The sequence below is a fragment of the Polypterus senegalus genome, chromosome 12 (assembly GCF_016835505.1).
Source record: "Polypterus senegalus isolate Bchr_013 chromosome 12, ASM1683550v1, whole genome shotgun sequence".
Classification (NCBI taxonomy): Eukaryota; Metazoa; Chordata; class Cladistia; order Polypteriformes; family Polypteridae; genus Polypterus; species Polypterus senegalus.
This window is the reverse complement of record NC_053165.1, coordinates 110470732-110488252: the sequence shown is the minus strand read 5'-3', so window position 1 is coordinate 110488252 and position 17521 is coordinate 110470732. Positions and strand designations below refer to the sequence as shown.

Genomic DNA, 17521 nt, shown 5'->3' with positions numbered 1-17521 from the left:
GAATGAAGATCCACTGTTTCCCTTTTCAAATATACTAAAAAAGTCAACATTGTATTTAAACTTTCACATGACTGTTGATCAGGGGTCCCAGACTCCGCACCAGGAGGGCCCAAATGGCTGCAGGTTTTCCTTCTAACCTTTTTCTTAATTAGTGACTTGTTTTGCCGCTAATTAATTTCATTTGACTTACTCTTGAAGACTTAGACCCCTTAATTGATTCTTTTTCCTTAATTAGCTGCCAAACTATAGTGAGATACAAAATGAGCCAAAACATGACCAGCAAACTGTGACCATCATACAATATTTGAAAATAACGAAATGTGAAGGTCTCAGGAATGCTGATCTGCTCAGGTTCCCAAAACATTTTAATAGTGGTCTTAAAAAAGAGAAAATTAACAATTCCACATATGTATTCTATTGCACAATGACAGCAGAAACAAACTATAGAATTAAAGAATGGGTTTAATAAACTACAAGAATCAGAGCCTAATTCAGCAACTGGTTGGAGTGAAATTGGTTGGAGTTTGAGGCCTTGACTTAGGAAAAGGGTTAGAATGAAAGCCTGCAGCCACTGGGGCCCTCCAGAAGAAGAGTTGGGGACCCCTGCTGTAGATAGATAGATAGATAGATAGATAGATAGAGCACAATATAAAACCATAGATATAAAGGCACTTGTGGGATACTCTTCCACTTCCTGTAACGTGTAATTTTGGTGGCTACGGTAAGATTTTATCAGATGGCTCGACTCTACTGATGCATTCCTGTTATCACAGGAGCCCTGGGGGTCATTCTTCTCAAGGCCCCGCTCCTTTCTAAGCAAATTTCTTCTTCAGGCAGGCCCCTCTGTGCTCTCTGAACTAGGATGTGTATAGTCTTTCAGTGCTGGCAGCTCATTATCTAGATTTTCAACTTCCCACAGGGACTGTTGGAAAGAAGCTAGCCTAGATTTTTATGTCTAATTTGCTGGAAATGGCAAGATTGTTCTTTTCAGATCGGAGAGCAGCATTTATAATTGATATCTGTAAGGCTGCGGTCTATGAGCCAAGCTGTCAGATGAAGCCACCTGCCAGGCGCCTTCAAGATGCAAAATTTAAAGGTTCAGAGGACCACATCCAGTGGGCAGGGCTGCAGTCAGAACCCTGAAAGTTCTGGCAGATCAGGGACACAACATTTCATTCATCTGCCCAAGGGCAATGCCAACTAGAAATTTGATTTTCAGAGAATTCTCCTAATCTGTTCATCTGGCAGCATTTTATAGCTCTAGGCGATTCTATGGCAGTTTCTCCATGAGCTAGCTAGATCAGACTTTAATGTGATGCAGCTACAGCAGCCTCCAAATGCTGCCAACACCAGGCTGGAACATAGATGTTACAGCTCATGTAGTCCAAGCAGAATCCATCTTATTACATTCTCCAGCTTCAGACTAGTGCTGGGGTCAGACTCCTGCATAATTTAATCAGTAGGTCATCAGGGCTCTGGTTCATACGTGGCACATTTCAACGGCTCTGTTGCTTTGCTAATGATCAGAAATGAATACACACCAGACCACAAATTCTACTGAAATCAGTCTGAAGCATCTTTTATGAATAAACAATGATACCAAACACTTCAAGAGAGACATTCTGAAGAATTCAAAGTCTCAGTCTGGACATTTCATATCTATTAAACAAACAAACTGCATGGCTGGGTAAGAACCAAAACAATCAGCTAGATTCAGAAATGAAAAGGCAGAGTACGCTCAGCTCTCAGTCCATGCTAAGTCTTGCCAAGTCTTCTATGAGACATCTTTAGGTTCCCTATGGCTCTCCCCTTATTTTCATAGTCCACACACGTGGTCAGGATACTTGCCAGCACCACACTACTTCAAAATACATGCCTCAGTGTGTCCTTGTTGGCTAAATCTTCTCTAAGTTCTTACACTTCAAATTGGACAAGCAGGTTTGGAAAATCAATGGACATTTGGAATCAATCAGCCTTTATTTTATATGGCCTGTTTTACAGCATGCAGCATAACAAAGCACTTTAGAAAGGAAAGAAAAAAAAAACATGGGAAGGCACTTTTTCAAATCACTTAACATGAGCGAGTGAAAGTGAGAGACAAAAAAGAGCGGCGGCACATTATCTGACAATCACAACCTTAATGCTACCATGCCTGGTGACTCAAGGCTTTTAGGTGGTGTAAATTGTGTGCCGCCTGTGCGCCGGTTTGAAGGTCTGCTCTCATGAATTTATTGTCACTATGTTATTGAAGTTTCACAGGAGAAATATCGCAGAATTAATGAAAAATGACGCTTGAGCTCCTCTCAGCACATCACGGCAATATATTATTTATTATTGTTTATAATTCATCATTTCAACAGATTTTATTTTTGACTTTTTCTCAAGGAGACAGTTCTTGTAGTGGAGTCATTCAATGTCTTGGAATACATCTTTTCTTTTTGTTCTTATTGCTTTATTCCATGTTCGGAGTGAAATTCACCTGATTGAACAATGGTGTTTGAGGGTGGATGACTATACCTGTGAGCAATGGTGTGTGTGTGTGCGAACACCTTTGTGTCACTCACATGTCAGCAAATTGACTCTGGGTGTGTACATCAAAACATGTGTGTGTGTGTGTCTTTAACATGTTAAGGTAACCTGTCAAGGGCAGATTTCACAGAATGTTAGAAAGTTTTTCACACAAAGAGCCATAGCCAGTGAAATAGTGACCAAGTAGTATGGTAGACAATAGGAGTTTGAGGACCTTCAAATCTCAACCAAATGTTTTGGAGAATCTAGGGCTGCATGCCATGTTCTCGTCACAGCTTTTCTAATGTTCTCATATTAACATTTCTAGGCCTCTTCACTTGAACTTCCCTTTGTGTGGCCAGAAAACTGGTAACCAGCAATTTTAGGTACAGATAATGACCACACATGGGATAAAGTTTCTAATACTGGAGCAAATATCCATAACTGATGACACAAGGCCTATGAGTAAGGTCAAAAAATCGTTTATACAAGTGGCCAGTAGCATTCTCCACGTCAAGTGTCACTTCTGTCATTCCCTCCCATAAGCACCTCGTACTCCACCTCACCTCAGTCTGATCTTGGACACCAGTATCAAAAGACGTAACACTTGTATCGTATGTTTTTTTTGTTTTGATCATTAGAATATTAAGGAATCACAAGTGCCCCAATTCTTTCTAATACTGATACATATATTGTAATGGACAACACACATGGGCTGGCTATATGCTGCCCTGACCCACTAGATGCCAGCAGCCCTGGACTTCATTACCCATTCGGACAGGCAATGCTGGTAATTGTAGTCCAGTAGGGCTGCCATGCTGGGGTCAATGGTTACCACCAGGGGTTGATGTAAGGAGTTACACTCCCTACTTTATGGGACTTCTGTATGACCAACTAGTACTTCCAAATGGGATGTCCTGGCACCTGAAGTACTCCAGGGTCTTCAATAAAAAGAACCACACAAACTTATCCATGAGAGATGGAGCTGGGAAAGGAGACAGGAAACACTCAACTGGAAGGAGCAGTAGTGAATTGAAGAGTGCCTGTAATTGCAGTACAGAGGTATTTCTTTACTGTGCATTCGTCTTAGGGGTTTAGGGTTCTGTAGAGCCCCATGTTGATCACAAAATATATAAATAACTAGATATATATTTAAATGCATGCATGCCTCGGGACCACCATTCCTGGCTCAGATGAGGAAGGTGACACCTTGAGAATGGCCACCAGCACTAACTGTACTGTTTCTTTCCACCACAGTTTTGCGATAAGAAGAATAATGAGGATACCTAACTCCACCCACGTCACCCAGAGTTGACCACACCCCTTTTGTCTCAGACACCATAAAAACGGGCGTCTCCTGGAAGATTGGTCCATCTTGAACTCGAACCAACAGCAACAACAGAGCTCCACAAATGGATCTTTTTGTCAAAATGTTTGGCAAGAATGAATTAAGCCATCTTTTTTTTTTTGGTTTACAGGCTAGTTTTGCTGTAGCTCCAACCGTTGTTTTGGAGTCCTTGGAATGTTCCTTGGTCATAATATATATATTGGTCACATACATACACACACAATATATACACAATATATATACATATACAGTATGCTGCATATACAATATATATACATACAATTTATACATATATGTTCACAAACATACACACACTGTATATACTGTATGCACTTCAAAGTTTATGTACACAGTATTTTTTGTCATGTTCGTTCTACCTATCATCACACATATTTTGCCCTGTTTTTGTGTTTGTGATATCACTATGTGTATTATATGTGCTGCATTTCAGCAACCACATCAAATGCTCACCGTGTTCTTACACATGTATTCATACCCACAGAGATGCATGCACTGTTTTGTGGCACATCCTAGCTGTGTCACCTGTCAGAATGTGTGTCTGTATAAGAACAGCTGATCTCAAATCTTTCTATAAAATAACACCCTTTTGGCATTTGTGAAAATCTCTTCAGCATTATCAAATACAATACCAAAAGCTGGTAAGCTATTTCATTTTTCATTTCATGTGGATGCTTCCCTGTGCCTCCTGGACTGCCCTCCTAAGGATGTTGTGATGAACGCATTAAGCGCCAATGCCACACAAGTGCAGTGTTTTGGTGTCTACTGGTATGCATATCGCCCTTGTACCTCTCAGTTTTTCGTAGGCATACACAGCCCCTTGATTGAGTTAATGTCTCTTGGTTGTAGAGTAAAAACCTGTTCAGAAACCATGATGGATGAATTGCTCGATTCTATCCGAAGGAATTCTACCAGAGACAGTAATTGAGCTGCAAAAGGAATTGTACACCAAGTACACAGTCGTGGAAAGGCATTTGCCTCATGTAAATAGCTGAGATTTAATTGAATAAATGGCTTTGTTCTTTTCAGACAACTCAGTTAAAGATTCAACATAATGTGCATGTGTAAGTGTGTGAGGTAGGCATGCTTTAGCAGTTAACCAATCTCAGAGACACCGATTTGTAGCTGAAATCCTGCCAGCAAGGTTAATCCACTGCATGGTGAAGGTAGCACGCATCATTGATAACTGCCATGTTCTAGGTCAGAGTGATTGAACTCCTGCCCATGGAGCAAGAAAACAGATTTTTGTTCTTACCGTACACAACCAGGACGTACTCATCCACCGACCGTCCATACTGATTTTCTCCTTCACATGCATAGGTCCCATTGTCCATCATGCTCAGCCGTGGAATTGTTAATGCTTTGCCCTGAATTTCTGTCCTGTCTGGAAGTGAATCGTTCAGGCGGGTCCATTCAACACTTTCAGGCCTGTAGAGACAGAGAGGGACAAATTTTAGATTTCACAGAAGAAAATGAGTGAGCTCATCCTGAAACACCTGTCCAGAAACGTAAAGCATTCTAAGGCAGTTAGTGAGCAGCCATCTTAACAAGGGATGTGGGTCTGTCATGAGATTTTCTTGATGGACATGCCAAAGCTACAGAAGTACACAGTGTGAAATCATTGGAACAGGAGACAAGTTTTTCAGCCAAACTTCAGTCTACACCACTTCTTCTCCAGTTTGAAACCTACTAAAGGATGACAGCTGGAATGATGAATGGCTTCTATGTTAACAATCTATTATCTTTCACTTTTCTTCCTTTGAAAAACACAAAAACTGGCAGATGTACCAGAACCCTTCTTGACCATTTATTCCATTTCCTGACCCACCCAAACTATTTCTTAAGTTTTCAGTACAGCTGAGTGGATCCTAAGCCAGTCTAAGACTATTTATCTACAGCTCAGGCAGCAGTTACTGGGGTTTCAAAGCAATTTGTTTACATCAATGGGATATTTCTAGTCCTGTGAATGGATGAAATTATGAACGCTGAATTACTTACAAAAACAACATCCCTTTCTCAATAAACTATAAAAAATGGAAAGCCTTCTTTTCAATGTAGCTTATAAATTGTAGTACACCTAATGTCAACACAGGCCCCCAAGGCACAACTTCCAAGTACACTGCTAAGGAATAAGTTGCAATTCTTTGTCTGGTAAAATGTTTTCAAACATTTATTAATAGCCAATGTATTCAGTCATCTTACGTTTTCCACCATCTATACTGTAATTTCAGGCTCTGACACTCCAGTAAATCTGATTCATGTGCTAAGCACTCTGCACAGTAACACTACACCTTCGGAAAGTAAACATATAAAACTGGGTCTTTATTACAATAAGTTACAACCAAAGGCCAGAAGAAGAGCTCCTGAGTTAACCACATCGCAGGTCAACATCAGTCCACAGCACAACACTTACTGAACTTTGGCGGCTTCCCTACCACCATTGTGGACTGCATGAACATCCCATAAAAAGCAGAGAAATACTTATGGGTAGCTAAATGTTATTGTGATTGGATATAAGCATTAACCAAACAAGTGTGCCCTCAAAACGATAGCAGTGGTCCACTTTGATTTATAATTGAGGTGCAGAGCACTACAGTGGTGCTTGATAGTTTGTGAACCCTTTAAAACTTTCTATATTTCTGCATAAATATGACCTAAAATATCATCAGATTTTCACTCAAGTCCTAAAAGTAGATAAAGAGAAACCAGTTAAACAAATGAGACAAAATTATTATACTTGGTCATTTATTTATTAAGGAAAATGATCGAATATTACATATTTGTCAGTGACAAAAGTATGTGAACCTTTGCTTTCAGTATCTGGTGTGACCTCCCTTTGCAGCAATAACTGCAACTAAACGTTTCCAGTAACTTTTGATCATTTCTCCACACCAGCTTGGAGGAATTTTAGCCCATTTCTCCATACAGAACAGCTTCAACTCTGGGATGTTGGTGGGTTTCCTCACATTAACTGCTCGCTTCAGGTCCTTCCACAACATTTCGATTGGATTAAGGTCAGGACTTTGACTTGGCCATTCCAAAACATTAACTTTATTCTTCTTTAACCATTCTTTGGTAGAATGACTTGTGTGCTTAGGGTCGTTGTCTTGCTGCTTGACACACCTTCTCTTGAGATTCAGTTCATAGACAGATGTCCTGACATTTTCCTTTAGAATTCTCTGATATAATTCAGAATTCATTGTTCCATCAATAAAGGCAAGCCATCCTGGCCCAAATGCAGCAAAACAGGCCCAAACCATGATACTACCACCACCATGTTTCACAGATGTGATAAAGTTCTTATGCTAGAATGCAGTGTTTTCCTTTCTCCAAACATAACAGTTTTCATTTAAACCAAAAAGTTCTATTTTGGTCTCATCCATCCACAAAACATTCTTCCAATAGCCTTCTGGTTTGTCCACGTGATTTTTAGCAAACTGCAGATGAGCAGTAATGTTTTTTTGGAGAGCAGTGGCTTTCTCCTTGCAACATTGCCATGCACAACATTAAAGTTTAGTGTACTCCTGATGGTAGACTCATGAACATGAACATTAGCCAATGTGAGAGAGGCAAACTAACTGCCAATCCTAGAGGTTCACATACTTTTGCCACTCACAAATATGTAATATTCAATCATTTTCCTCAATAAATAAATGACCAAGTATAATATTTTTGTCTCATTTTTGAACTGGTTTCTCTTTATCTACTTTTAGGACTTGACTGAAAATCTGATGATGTTTTAGGTCATAATAATGCAAAAATATAGAAAATTCTAAAGGGTTCACAAACTTTCAAGCACCGCTGTAATTGATGAGTAAGACACCATTTGAACAGGAGAGCAAAAGAACAATTCTTTAGTTTAAAATGAAGAGGATTTGAAAGGAGCAAAACCTGTAGAGTTTGCAATGCCTGCAACTGTGTGACACACCCAACCATCACTGTTGAACTGCTCCTGCAGAGGGGCAATGGTCAGCAGAGGGTGTGAGCCAGACTGACGTTGGTGTCCACAATGACTTACTCATGTTTTAATGGAGGCATCCAGTTAGAGAAAGATGTGCGCATCATGTTGTCATTACTTATTCATGGCACCCCATTAGAAAATGACCCAAGACTGGCTGACTTTATTATCAGACCTTGTCATGACTTTGTGCAGTATACCTGCTCATAACAAATTGGCGATGGTGCCATGCACCATAACACCCTGACAAATAATATCAGGTGGCAAATGACAACATCCTGTCATGCAATTATTGCACCTTAGACCTGCTCACAACAAGTTGGTGATGGTTTTACACAACTGCTGTCCTAATAGGGTGAAGTTCCAAAACATCCAGATTACACAGTAGTATATATTGTAGTATATATATGTGAATAGAGTGGCCATTAGACCTGTGCAAGATGTGGCCTTTATCTCTGATGGTGACTCAACATCAATCCTCCAACAAGGAGAATAGTTCATTCATAATGACAGGAAATCATGAAATATGTTACATTTCTGTAGACAGTTAAAAGCAATGTTGTAGGTGTTGCACTAACCTGTTGTATGATTCAAAGGTCCACATATGAGTGTTGTTCCATTGTGTCCAGTAGATCTTTCCCAACAGCGATTCTGTGTCATCACTGTCACTTGCAACATCTTACTTTCAGATTCATAGGGCCAGTGTAAGCCAGGAAATGTCAAGCTAATTACCAAGCTTCACAAAGACTAATGTTTTGAAGTGCATCAAATTCACTTTTTTGCTTAAATCTAATCCAGCATAGACTCCATTACAGAGAACCCAGGAGCGGGTAGGCAGCCAGTTGGCTGAGGTCTCCAGGACTGTGACTTTGTTTTTGACTTTCGCTTGTACGATTTTAATCTCCTCTGATTGCCTCTGATTGATTGTTCAAATTGCTAAAGTTCATCAGTTAATAAATGGACAGATGTTGTTAGTTTCCATTTCTGTTTAACCAGTTTCTACCTTGTTCCCTTGTGTGTTTTAACAAAAATGTATTTATATGTGTATTTAGTATTTATATTCTGTATTTAGTAACCAGTGTAAGCTATACTTGCATTTTGACAGCACTCTGCGCCTACACTCAGTGAAGAGCACTATACAAAAATAAGTTCCATCTATTTGTTATAAATGTTGACATTACAAAATTATGCATTTTTATGTATTGTTTGCTTGTGGAGACTAATGCAAAAAGGGTGCAGTTCAAATAGTTTAGATGCCTTACACCCTACAGAAGAGTTGACTGGGGGTCGCATTCCTTCTTCAAATGCCCCCCAACCATAGTGAAGAGAGAAAGAAGGAGGATACTTCAGCTGCTAGCATTAGGGCATTTTGGGGAGCAGTTTATTGTGTGGCTATTTAATTAAAGTCAAGGTAAGGTGGCTCGAGCTGGCGTGACAATTAAATAATAATAAATAGCTGCAAACAGCTGTAAAATCGAATTACCGTGGTGCTTTCAGGAGACTGCAAGATTAACACAGCAACGTTAGCTTTCAAGTGTGGCAGAGTTATCTGAAATCAAGTTAATGGAATCCACTTTTTATCTCTGTTTTTTTTTTTTCGGTGTTTAGTTCTTTTTTTCTTTGCTCTTTTTGGTGTTTCATCTTTATTAAGCATTTCAGTGCAGGTTTACATGCAGCTAAATCTATTTAATTCAATTTACTATTCCCAAATGGCATTGGATTAGAGGTAGCAGCTTGAGACCTCAGTGTATGAGAAGAGGGGAGGGACAGAGGGGGTCTCCTGGTCAGGGACGTCATCCTCAGCTTCTCTTTCTATTTTGTGAGCTTCTGAGACAGAACTGCTCTTTGGAGTTTTTCTGTAAGTAGTAGTGTGTGATTTTAGTTATTTTTATCTTTTCAGCAGCTGTCAGGACTCACACTTCAGTCACTCACTTGCGTGAGATGCTCCTTCTATGAGATGTGCAAGCTTTGTTAGTCTGCTAACCCAATCCGCCTAACAATGTTCTTCTTTCATCTTTTTTTAATTAGGCTCCTTCAGATTTAAATTTTTTAGCTCTAAGATGAATGGCTTGGTACTGATGCTCTATAATGTGCAGAATCATCAAGCATGGTGCACATTAGCAGAGTTTCCTGCGGTTTCATAACACCTGGATCAACAGTGCCGGGAGTCCAAGAGAAAGTTACACTTTGTGCTCTTGCTTAAAGAAATTCATTTTCCTTGAATTATTTCTGTTTTGATTAAAAGGTTATGAATCCGTGAACAGATTCTGAGAAAACAGGTACTAATTGGAATAGGCAAAAATGGAGGCTCTGTTATAGGATTAAGAAAAGAAGCAGGCAGGGAAATAAGGCAATTTTGGTCTTTCCTGTGTGGGTCATACTAAAAGTAATGAGCATATTCATTTTATGATTCTATAAAGATATGACAAGGTCATTACTACACATCAATCAAATCTTACATATCATTAATTACTGGTCTATTTAATTCTCATTCTCATTGAAATAGATTTTCTCCTGTTCTAGAAGTTAGAAGGTCCCTTGTTTCTGAATGTGGCTCCAGCTCCAACATTTACAGATCAAACTCAACTTTCAATATGTGTTGCATCAACATCTTACATCAAATCTATACTTTTCTTGATCACCCTTGTACTTGTGTCAGAGTACTATTTCTGGGTTTTTCTTCAGCGTTCAAATGCATACAGCCTCACATACTGATTGGAAATCTGAATAGTATGAATGTAAACCAATTTATCACATTATGGATTCAGGACTTTCTTATAAATGGTTCACAGACAGTTAAGGTACAGGACGCTTTATCAAAAGTCATTCATTCAAACACTGGAAGTTAGCAGGGTTGTGTCTCATCACCATTACTATTGACTCTGTACACAAGTTACCTAAGACAGAACAATGACCACTGCTCCATGATCAAATATGCGGATGACACCATGCTCATAGGACGCACATCTGGGGAGGAAGAAAGGCACTGTCTAAATAAAGTAGACTGTACAGTACGGTAAACTGGTGTAATAAATACTTTCTCACTTTGAATGTATAAAGGACCAAAGAAATGATATTTGATTTCAAGAGACAGAAATCTGTATGTCCACCCATTGTTGTTCTGGGGAGGAGGTAGAAATAGTAAATGAAATATAAATACTTAGGAACTAACTTAGATAACAATCTTATCGGGAACGCTAATACAAAAAAAAAAATATTCTCCAAATGCAATCAGCGTTTATTTCTCCTCCGTAAACTCAAATTATTTAAAGTAGACAAGGACCTCATGTTGTCCTTCTATTGCAGTATGATTCAGTCTGTTATCACTTTCAGCTTCATTGCCTGGTTAAGTAGTCTAACAAACCAAAATTTTAAAAAGCTCCAGCAGATTACTACGCATGTAGCTAAAGTTATTGGGACTGATGGAGATGATGGCAAGTGTGTGTCACAGGACAAAGCTAAAGAAACTAGAAATAATCTCAACTGATGAATGACATCCATTACATGCAGAACTTAACTTCAGTAAATCAGGACGGCTTTGAAAACCCACACAAATCATTCCAGAAATTCCTTTCTTCCTAGTGCCATATGATTTTTTAATAAGGAATATCGGAGAAAATGATTAAGGTTTCATATGTATCCTGTAACAATTTTTGTGCAAATATGCATTATCAGACTGCCTTTCCGTAACCTGTCTTGTTTCTATTTATTTTGTTTCATTTCTTTCTGTCTTATTATATGCAACTGAGAAGGCAAATTTCATGTTTTCTTGTGTAAAAAGGACTAAATAAAGCAACTTTGAACATTGAACTGATATGGACAAATGAATCTCCTTTGACAGCATAGCGTTTTTGGAATTATGAAAAAAAAAGTTTTTTTCAACACACTTTGGGCTGTTCCATCACCAAGTATGACATCCAGTGTGCACAAATCTTCTGGTATCCCAAGCTACTCTCTATCTTCTGGACTGTGAGGTGCCATATTACTCCCCTTGTCCATTGCAATTTTTCTGATGTCACATGTCAACTCTTTCTCTCACTCTCTCTGATAATTGCTGTAATTTTTCTGATTATAACGTGTCAGTTCTCTCTGGTGAGTTCATTGATTTGTTCATTTACTCTTCTCAGTAAAGGCAGCTTAAGGATGACCAATAAAAGACTGGGTGATGAGGTCTATGATCCCATCTTCCATAAGGTTTACCAATAAACTGACTCTGCTTGCACCCATAGAGGTTGGACAAGAATGCCAGATGGGGCTTTCTTTTGTCGCAGAAACTCAGTCACCACAAATCTATGAACAGACACATCCTTTTTCTCTTGTACAAAGCTACTATTACATCAGTGAACAAGGAGACATCATTTTCTGTTTTGGCCAGAGACAACAGATGTACCTGCTAATTACAATGTGTCACTATTGTCAGGCATATCTTGGTAATTTCAGTCTTCTGGTTGCTGTTAGCATAACCCATTTATAACAATGGGGCCTGATTGGAAATCCACATGACCACCGAGCGTGAGGCATGTAATCTTGTTCTGAACTGCTCTTTTCTATAGCTCTGTGAGTGCTACAGTATGCTTGCATGCCATGTGGGAGTCGCACGACTGTCCCCAGATCATAAACACACTTTTACAATGAGCAGTGCTGACTCTAGCAGGCCCAAGTACAGATGAAGCAAACGTATGCCTCTGCCACTCAGATTATCTGCTTTCTTATGTATAGTGACACTTCATTCTGTTCCAAACCCATTTTCTAAAGACTCAACAACTTTCTGTGTAGGCTCAAAAAAAGCCACCACATGGAAGAGGAAATCTGCCCTGACTCAACATTAAATTTCAATGTCATTCATCTCAGATATACTTGGAGACTAGTGCCAAGCTTTTATTCTTCTTACACTGCCAGCTGCCTGTCAGACTGCCATTCTAAATTTTAGTACCCAAGCTTGATTCAGAAATTATCTGCAATAACGACTTGCGAAAAATCACTCTTCAGTCCCTAAAGATTTTCTATTTTTCCAAAATATGTAGGGCTTTAATGGAAAAATCTCACAAACCATTGGTCTGCTCAGTTTTCCTTTACTATGTCATGTAAAGAATTGGGAACCAGGCAGGAAACAGCTCTGGGGAAGGCTTTGAGTCTTCAGTTACTCAGAGCAGGCCAATGTAAAATCACCAACTAACCAGACATTCATGTCTTTGGGACACACTCAGAGCAAGTAATGATAGGCCTGAGAATTAAATCCTTGTCGCTACAGCTGTGTGTCACCTGATAAATGTACGGGTGGAAAAGCATTATAATCATGTGAACGGTTGATAATCAACCAAACTGTTTTCTACAGCACATGTCATATTAAGGTGTTTTATTTTTGTAAGTAGAGTAGTGGATGGCATTACAGGTTCACAATTATGAAAGGGAAGGTAGGCATGGCACGAATCCATTCAAACATAACTGTTTTAATTGAACCCTTGTATAGCAGACACCAGCTCAAAGTGTTTTACAATGTCGCAGCTACATGTGCAGTCGACAGCTGGAGGATAATAAGTGACTTAACTTGGGGCCACAAAGGGACTGAACTACAAGCATTTTCAAGTCACACTGATTTAGGCACAAAACTTATGAACTTTACTGAGATGCATATTGGCAATATAGCTTAAGAAATTTGGCAAACAAGAGGAGACCATTCAGTCCATCTAGCTCATTTGTTTGATATAACAGCTACTGTCATACATATGCACCAGGGGATCATCTTCCAGGCTCACCTAAGATATGTGGTACCACCCAGAGACAAGAGAGGGCGCTGTTGCTAACAGTCTTGTGTCATTTTTCCCTCACAGAGCAGAGAAAGCACCCCTTGTGGAAAACAGAGCCAGAGAAGTTCCGTCCTTTATAAAAGGGAGACGTCCTTGGAAAGTGGCGTCTCATTTGATCCTGACAGCCTGACTGTCAGGAACGACTTCGGGCCTGTAACAACAGAGAATGCCACTAAAGGGTGATACAAAGACTGTATTATCTCAAAGGCGTCATTATGCACCTATTAAGTTTGTTTTTATATTTTTCGTTGAATTATACAGAGTCTGCCCAGTTGGAACTCCAGCTGTCTTGGGACTCACTCTGCCTTTTCACTTGGCCCCCAACACTACAATGTCCCAGTATCTCATCCAAATACTTCTTAAAGATTGCGTAAGATTTTTTTCTCCAACTACATGCCTTGGTAGTTTATTCCATACTAGCAAAATACCCGCGCTTCGCAGCGGAGAAGTAGTGTGTTAAAGAAGTAATGAAAAAGAAAAGGAAACATTATGAAAATAACGTAACATGATTGTTAATGTAATTGTTTTTTCACGGTTGTGAGTGATGAGTGTTGCTGTCATATATATATATATATATATATATATATATATATATATATATATATATATATATATACACACACACATATAAACATATATATATACATATCCATACATATATACATACATATATATATACAGTATATATACATACATACACATACATATACATACACACATACATACATACACACACACATATATATATAAACATATATATACATATACACACACAGATATATATATATATATATATATATATATATATATATATATATATATATATATGTGGAAGACTGCCGGCTTCGAGGCGGTCCGCACCCCAGGCCGACAGGAGGAGCTCTCCAGACAGCGGGATCGTGCTCGAGGTCCAGCAGGGCCTTATGGACTCTGTGGTGTTTATACACAGCCCTGCTGGATACCTTGGGCGCCACCAGGAGTCGCTGTGGGGGGACTTATGGGCTCTGTTGTGCCTTATGACCCGGGAGTACGTCACGGTCACGTGACAGGAAGGTATGGCGTGCTCCCGGGTTGAACTAATGGACTGATTGCCCTGACCCGGAAGGAATAAGGAACTGTGGACTGCTGGGACAGGAACACCTCCGGGTCAGGGGCTATAAAAGGGCGCTGCCTCAGTCCAGACACTGAGCTGTGCTGGGTGGGAGAGGAGCAAAGTGTCTGGGCGAGGAGGAGAGGTTATTGTGTTTATTGGAGTGTGTTTATTTGTGAAGAGTGTGGAAGGTGCTTGGTGCACTGTGGAAAGAAAATAAAAGAGTCTTGGACTGTTACCTGGTCTCGGGAGTCGTACCTGAGGGTTCGAGGGTGCACTACTGCCCCCTATTGCCACAATATATAAACTGCTCAAAAAAATTAAAGGAACACTTTGAAAACACATCAGATCTCAATGGGAAAAAGAAATCCTCCTGGATATCTATACTGATATAGACTGGGTAATGTGTTAGGAACGAAAGGATGCCACATCGTTTGATGGAAATGAAAATGATCAATCTACAGAGCCCTGAATTCAGACGCCCCAAAAATCAGAGTGAAAAAATTATGTGGCAGGCTAGTCCATTTTGCCAAAATTTAATTGCAGCAACTCAAAATTGTACGCAGCACTTTGTATGGCCCCTGTGTTCTTGTATACATGCCTGACAACATCGGTGCATGCTTCTAATGAGATGACAGATGGTGTTGTGGGGGATCTCCACCTAGATCTAGACCAGGGCATCACTGAGCTCCTGGACAGTCTGAGGTGCAACCTGGTGGCATTGGATGGACCAAAACATAATGTCCCAGAGGTGTTCTATTGGATTTAGGTCAGGAAAGTGTTGTGGCCAGTCAATGGTATCAATTCCTTCATCCTCCAGGAACTGCCTGCATACTCTCACCACATGAGGCCAGGAATTGTCGTGCACCAGGAGCCACTGTACCAGCATAGGGTCTGACAATGGGTCCAAGGATTTCATCCTGATACCTAATGGCAGCCAAGGTGACTGTGACATGCCATGTGACCCTCCATGGATATGCCTCCCCAGACAATCATTAACCCACCACCAAACTGCTCATGCTGAATGATGTTACAGGCAGCATAATGTTCTTCATGGCTTCTCCAGACCCTTTCACTTCTGTCACGTGCTCAGGGTGAACCTGCTCTCATCTGTAAAAAGCACAGGGCACCAGTGGTGCATCTGCCAATTCTGGTATTCTATGGTGAATGCCAATCGAGCTGCATGCTGCTGGGCAGTGAGCTCAGGGCCCATTAGAGGACATGGGGCCCTTGGGTCACCCTCATGAAGTCTTTCTGGTTGTTTGGTCAGAGACATTCACACCAGTGGCCTGCTGGAGGTCATTTTGTAGGGCTCTGGCAGTGCTCATCCTGTTCCTCCTTGCCCAAAGGAGCAGATACTGGGCCTGCTGATGGGTTATGGACCTTCTATGGCCCTCTCCAGCTCTCCTAGAGTAACTGCTTGTCTCCTGGAATCTCCTCCATGCCCTTGAGACTGTGCAGGGAGACACAGCAAACCTTCTGGCAATGACACGTATTGATGTGCCATCCTGGAGAAGTTGGACTACCTGTGCAACCTCTGTAGGGTCCAGGTATCGCCTCATGCTACCAGTAGTGACACTGACTGTAGCCAAATGCAAAACTAGTGAAGAAACAGTCAGAAAAGACGAGGAGGGAAAAATGTCAGTGGCCTCCACCTGTTAAACCATTCCTGTTTTGGGGGTCATCTCATTGTTGCCCCTCTAGTGCATCTGTTGTTAATTTCTTTAACACCACAGCAGCTGAAACTGATTAACAACCCCCTCTGCAACTAATTGACCAGATTATTATCCCATAAGTTTCATTGACTTTATTCTATACTCTGATTAAAAAGTGTTCCTTTAATTCTTTTGAGCAGTATATATATATATATATATATACACTCTTTAGGGTGCGAGCAGCTGTTGCTTGGGGTGCCAGAATCCATTAAGGAAGAAAAATGAGAAACATTATTTGTACAAAATCTTAATTTATCTATCTATTCCTAAATAATTAAATGGGCAGGCTATTTCGTATCAGTGCAATACGCTGCTTGTTAAAACGGATGACTCCTGCTCTTACGTGCAAGTCTGCATTGATATTATGAACTATCGTATCTGTTCAAGTTCTATTTAAATTTTAAATAGAAGGAATTTTTATTTAGTCAACAGAAATATCTTTGGTAGGAATGTAAGTTAAATGTAGGCATCATTGCATAAATTTTTCTTCACCATACAAATGTAAAGAGTAAATTCGCCTTACATTCCAACCAAAGATATTTGTGTCGACTAAATAGAACTTGAAAAGATATATTTTTTTGAATGTGATCGCACAATTCAGATCGAGTTGACACGCACTACAGTACATCGAGCCTGCGTGCTATTGTGGTTTCGCCTGCGTGCCTCAATAAGTTACCCTCCCCTCGCTCTTACTTTTTTACCGTTCATCTAATGATTACACTGAGTATGGCTTTACCAAAATAATCATTGATGGCGAATAAAGTATCCATTATTCATAAAGCTTCAATTGGTGATCTGTCTTTCTGCGTTAACCTCATATTTTTTCATACGTCTCAAACCAAGCGGATGCGAGGGTAAAATGAATCGGGACACGCTGATACAGTATATATGTATGTGTGTATATATATATGTATGTATATATACATTGAAATAGTTTTACTATGAAATAATGCAAAGAGTACGCAACATGTGTTTCGCCCTAATTTTGGGGTTATCAGGCGTACATACTCAGTGCACCCCCTCTCGGGAATCGAACCTTGGCGCTAGAGGCAAAGCCTCTTCCATTGTGCCACGGCG

At 40.0% G+C, this 17521-nt stretch overlaps 1 protein-coding gene across 3 annotated transcripts in view; it reads right to left on the bottom strand.

The window, feature by feature from the left end:
- cadm4 (cell adhesion molecule 4) overlaps positions 1-17521 on the bottom strand; it is a 734387-nt gene that overhangs the window by 55096 nt on the left and 661770 nt on the right. For all 3 annotated transcript variants that reach the window (XM_039773253.1, XM_039773252.1, XM_039773254.1), the window contains exon 7: positions 5130-5302. In XM_039773253.1, the coding sequence (XP_039629187.1) occupies positions 5130-5302 (173 nt within the window). The remainder of the gene's footprint in view (positions 1-5129; positions 5303-17521) is intronic.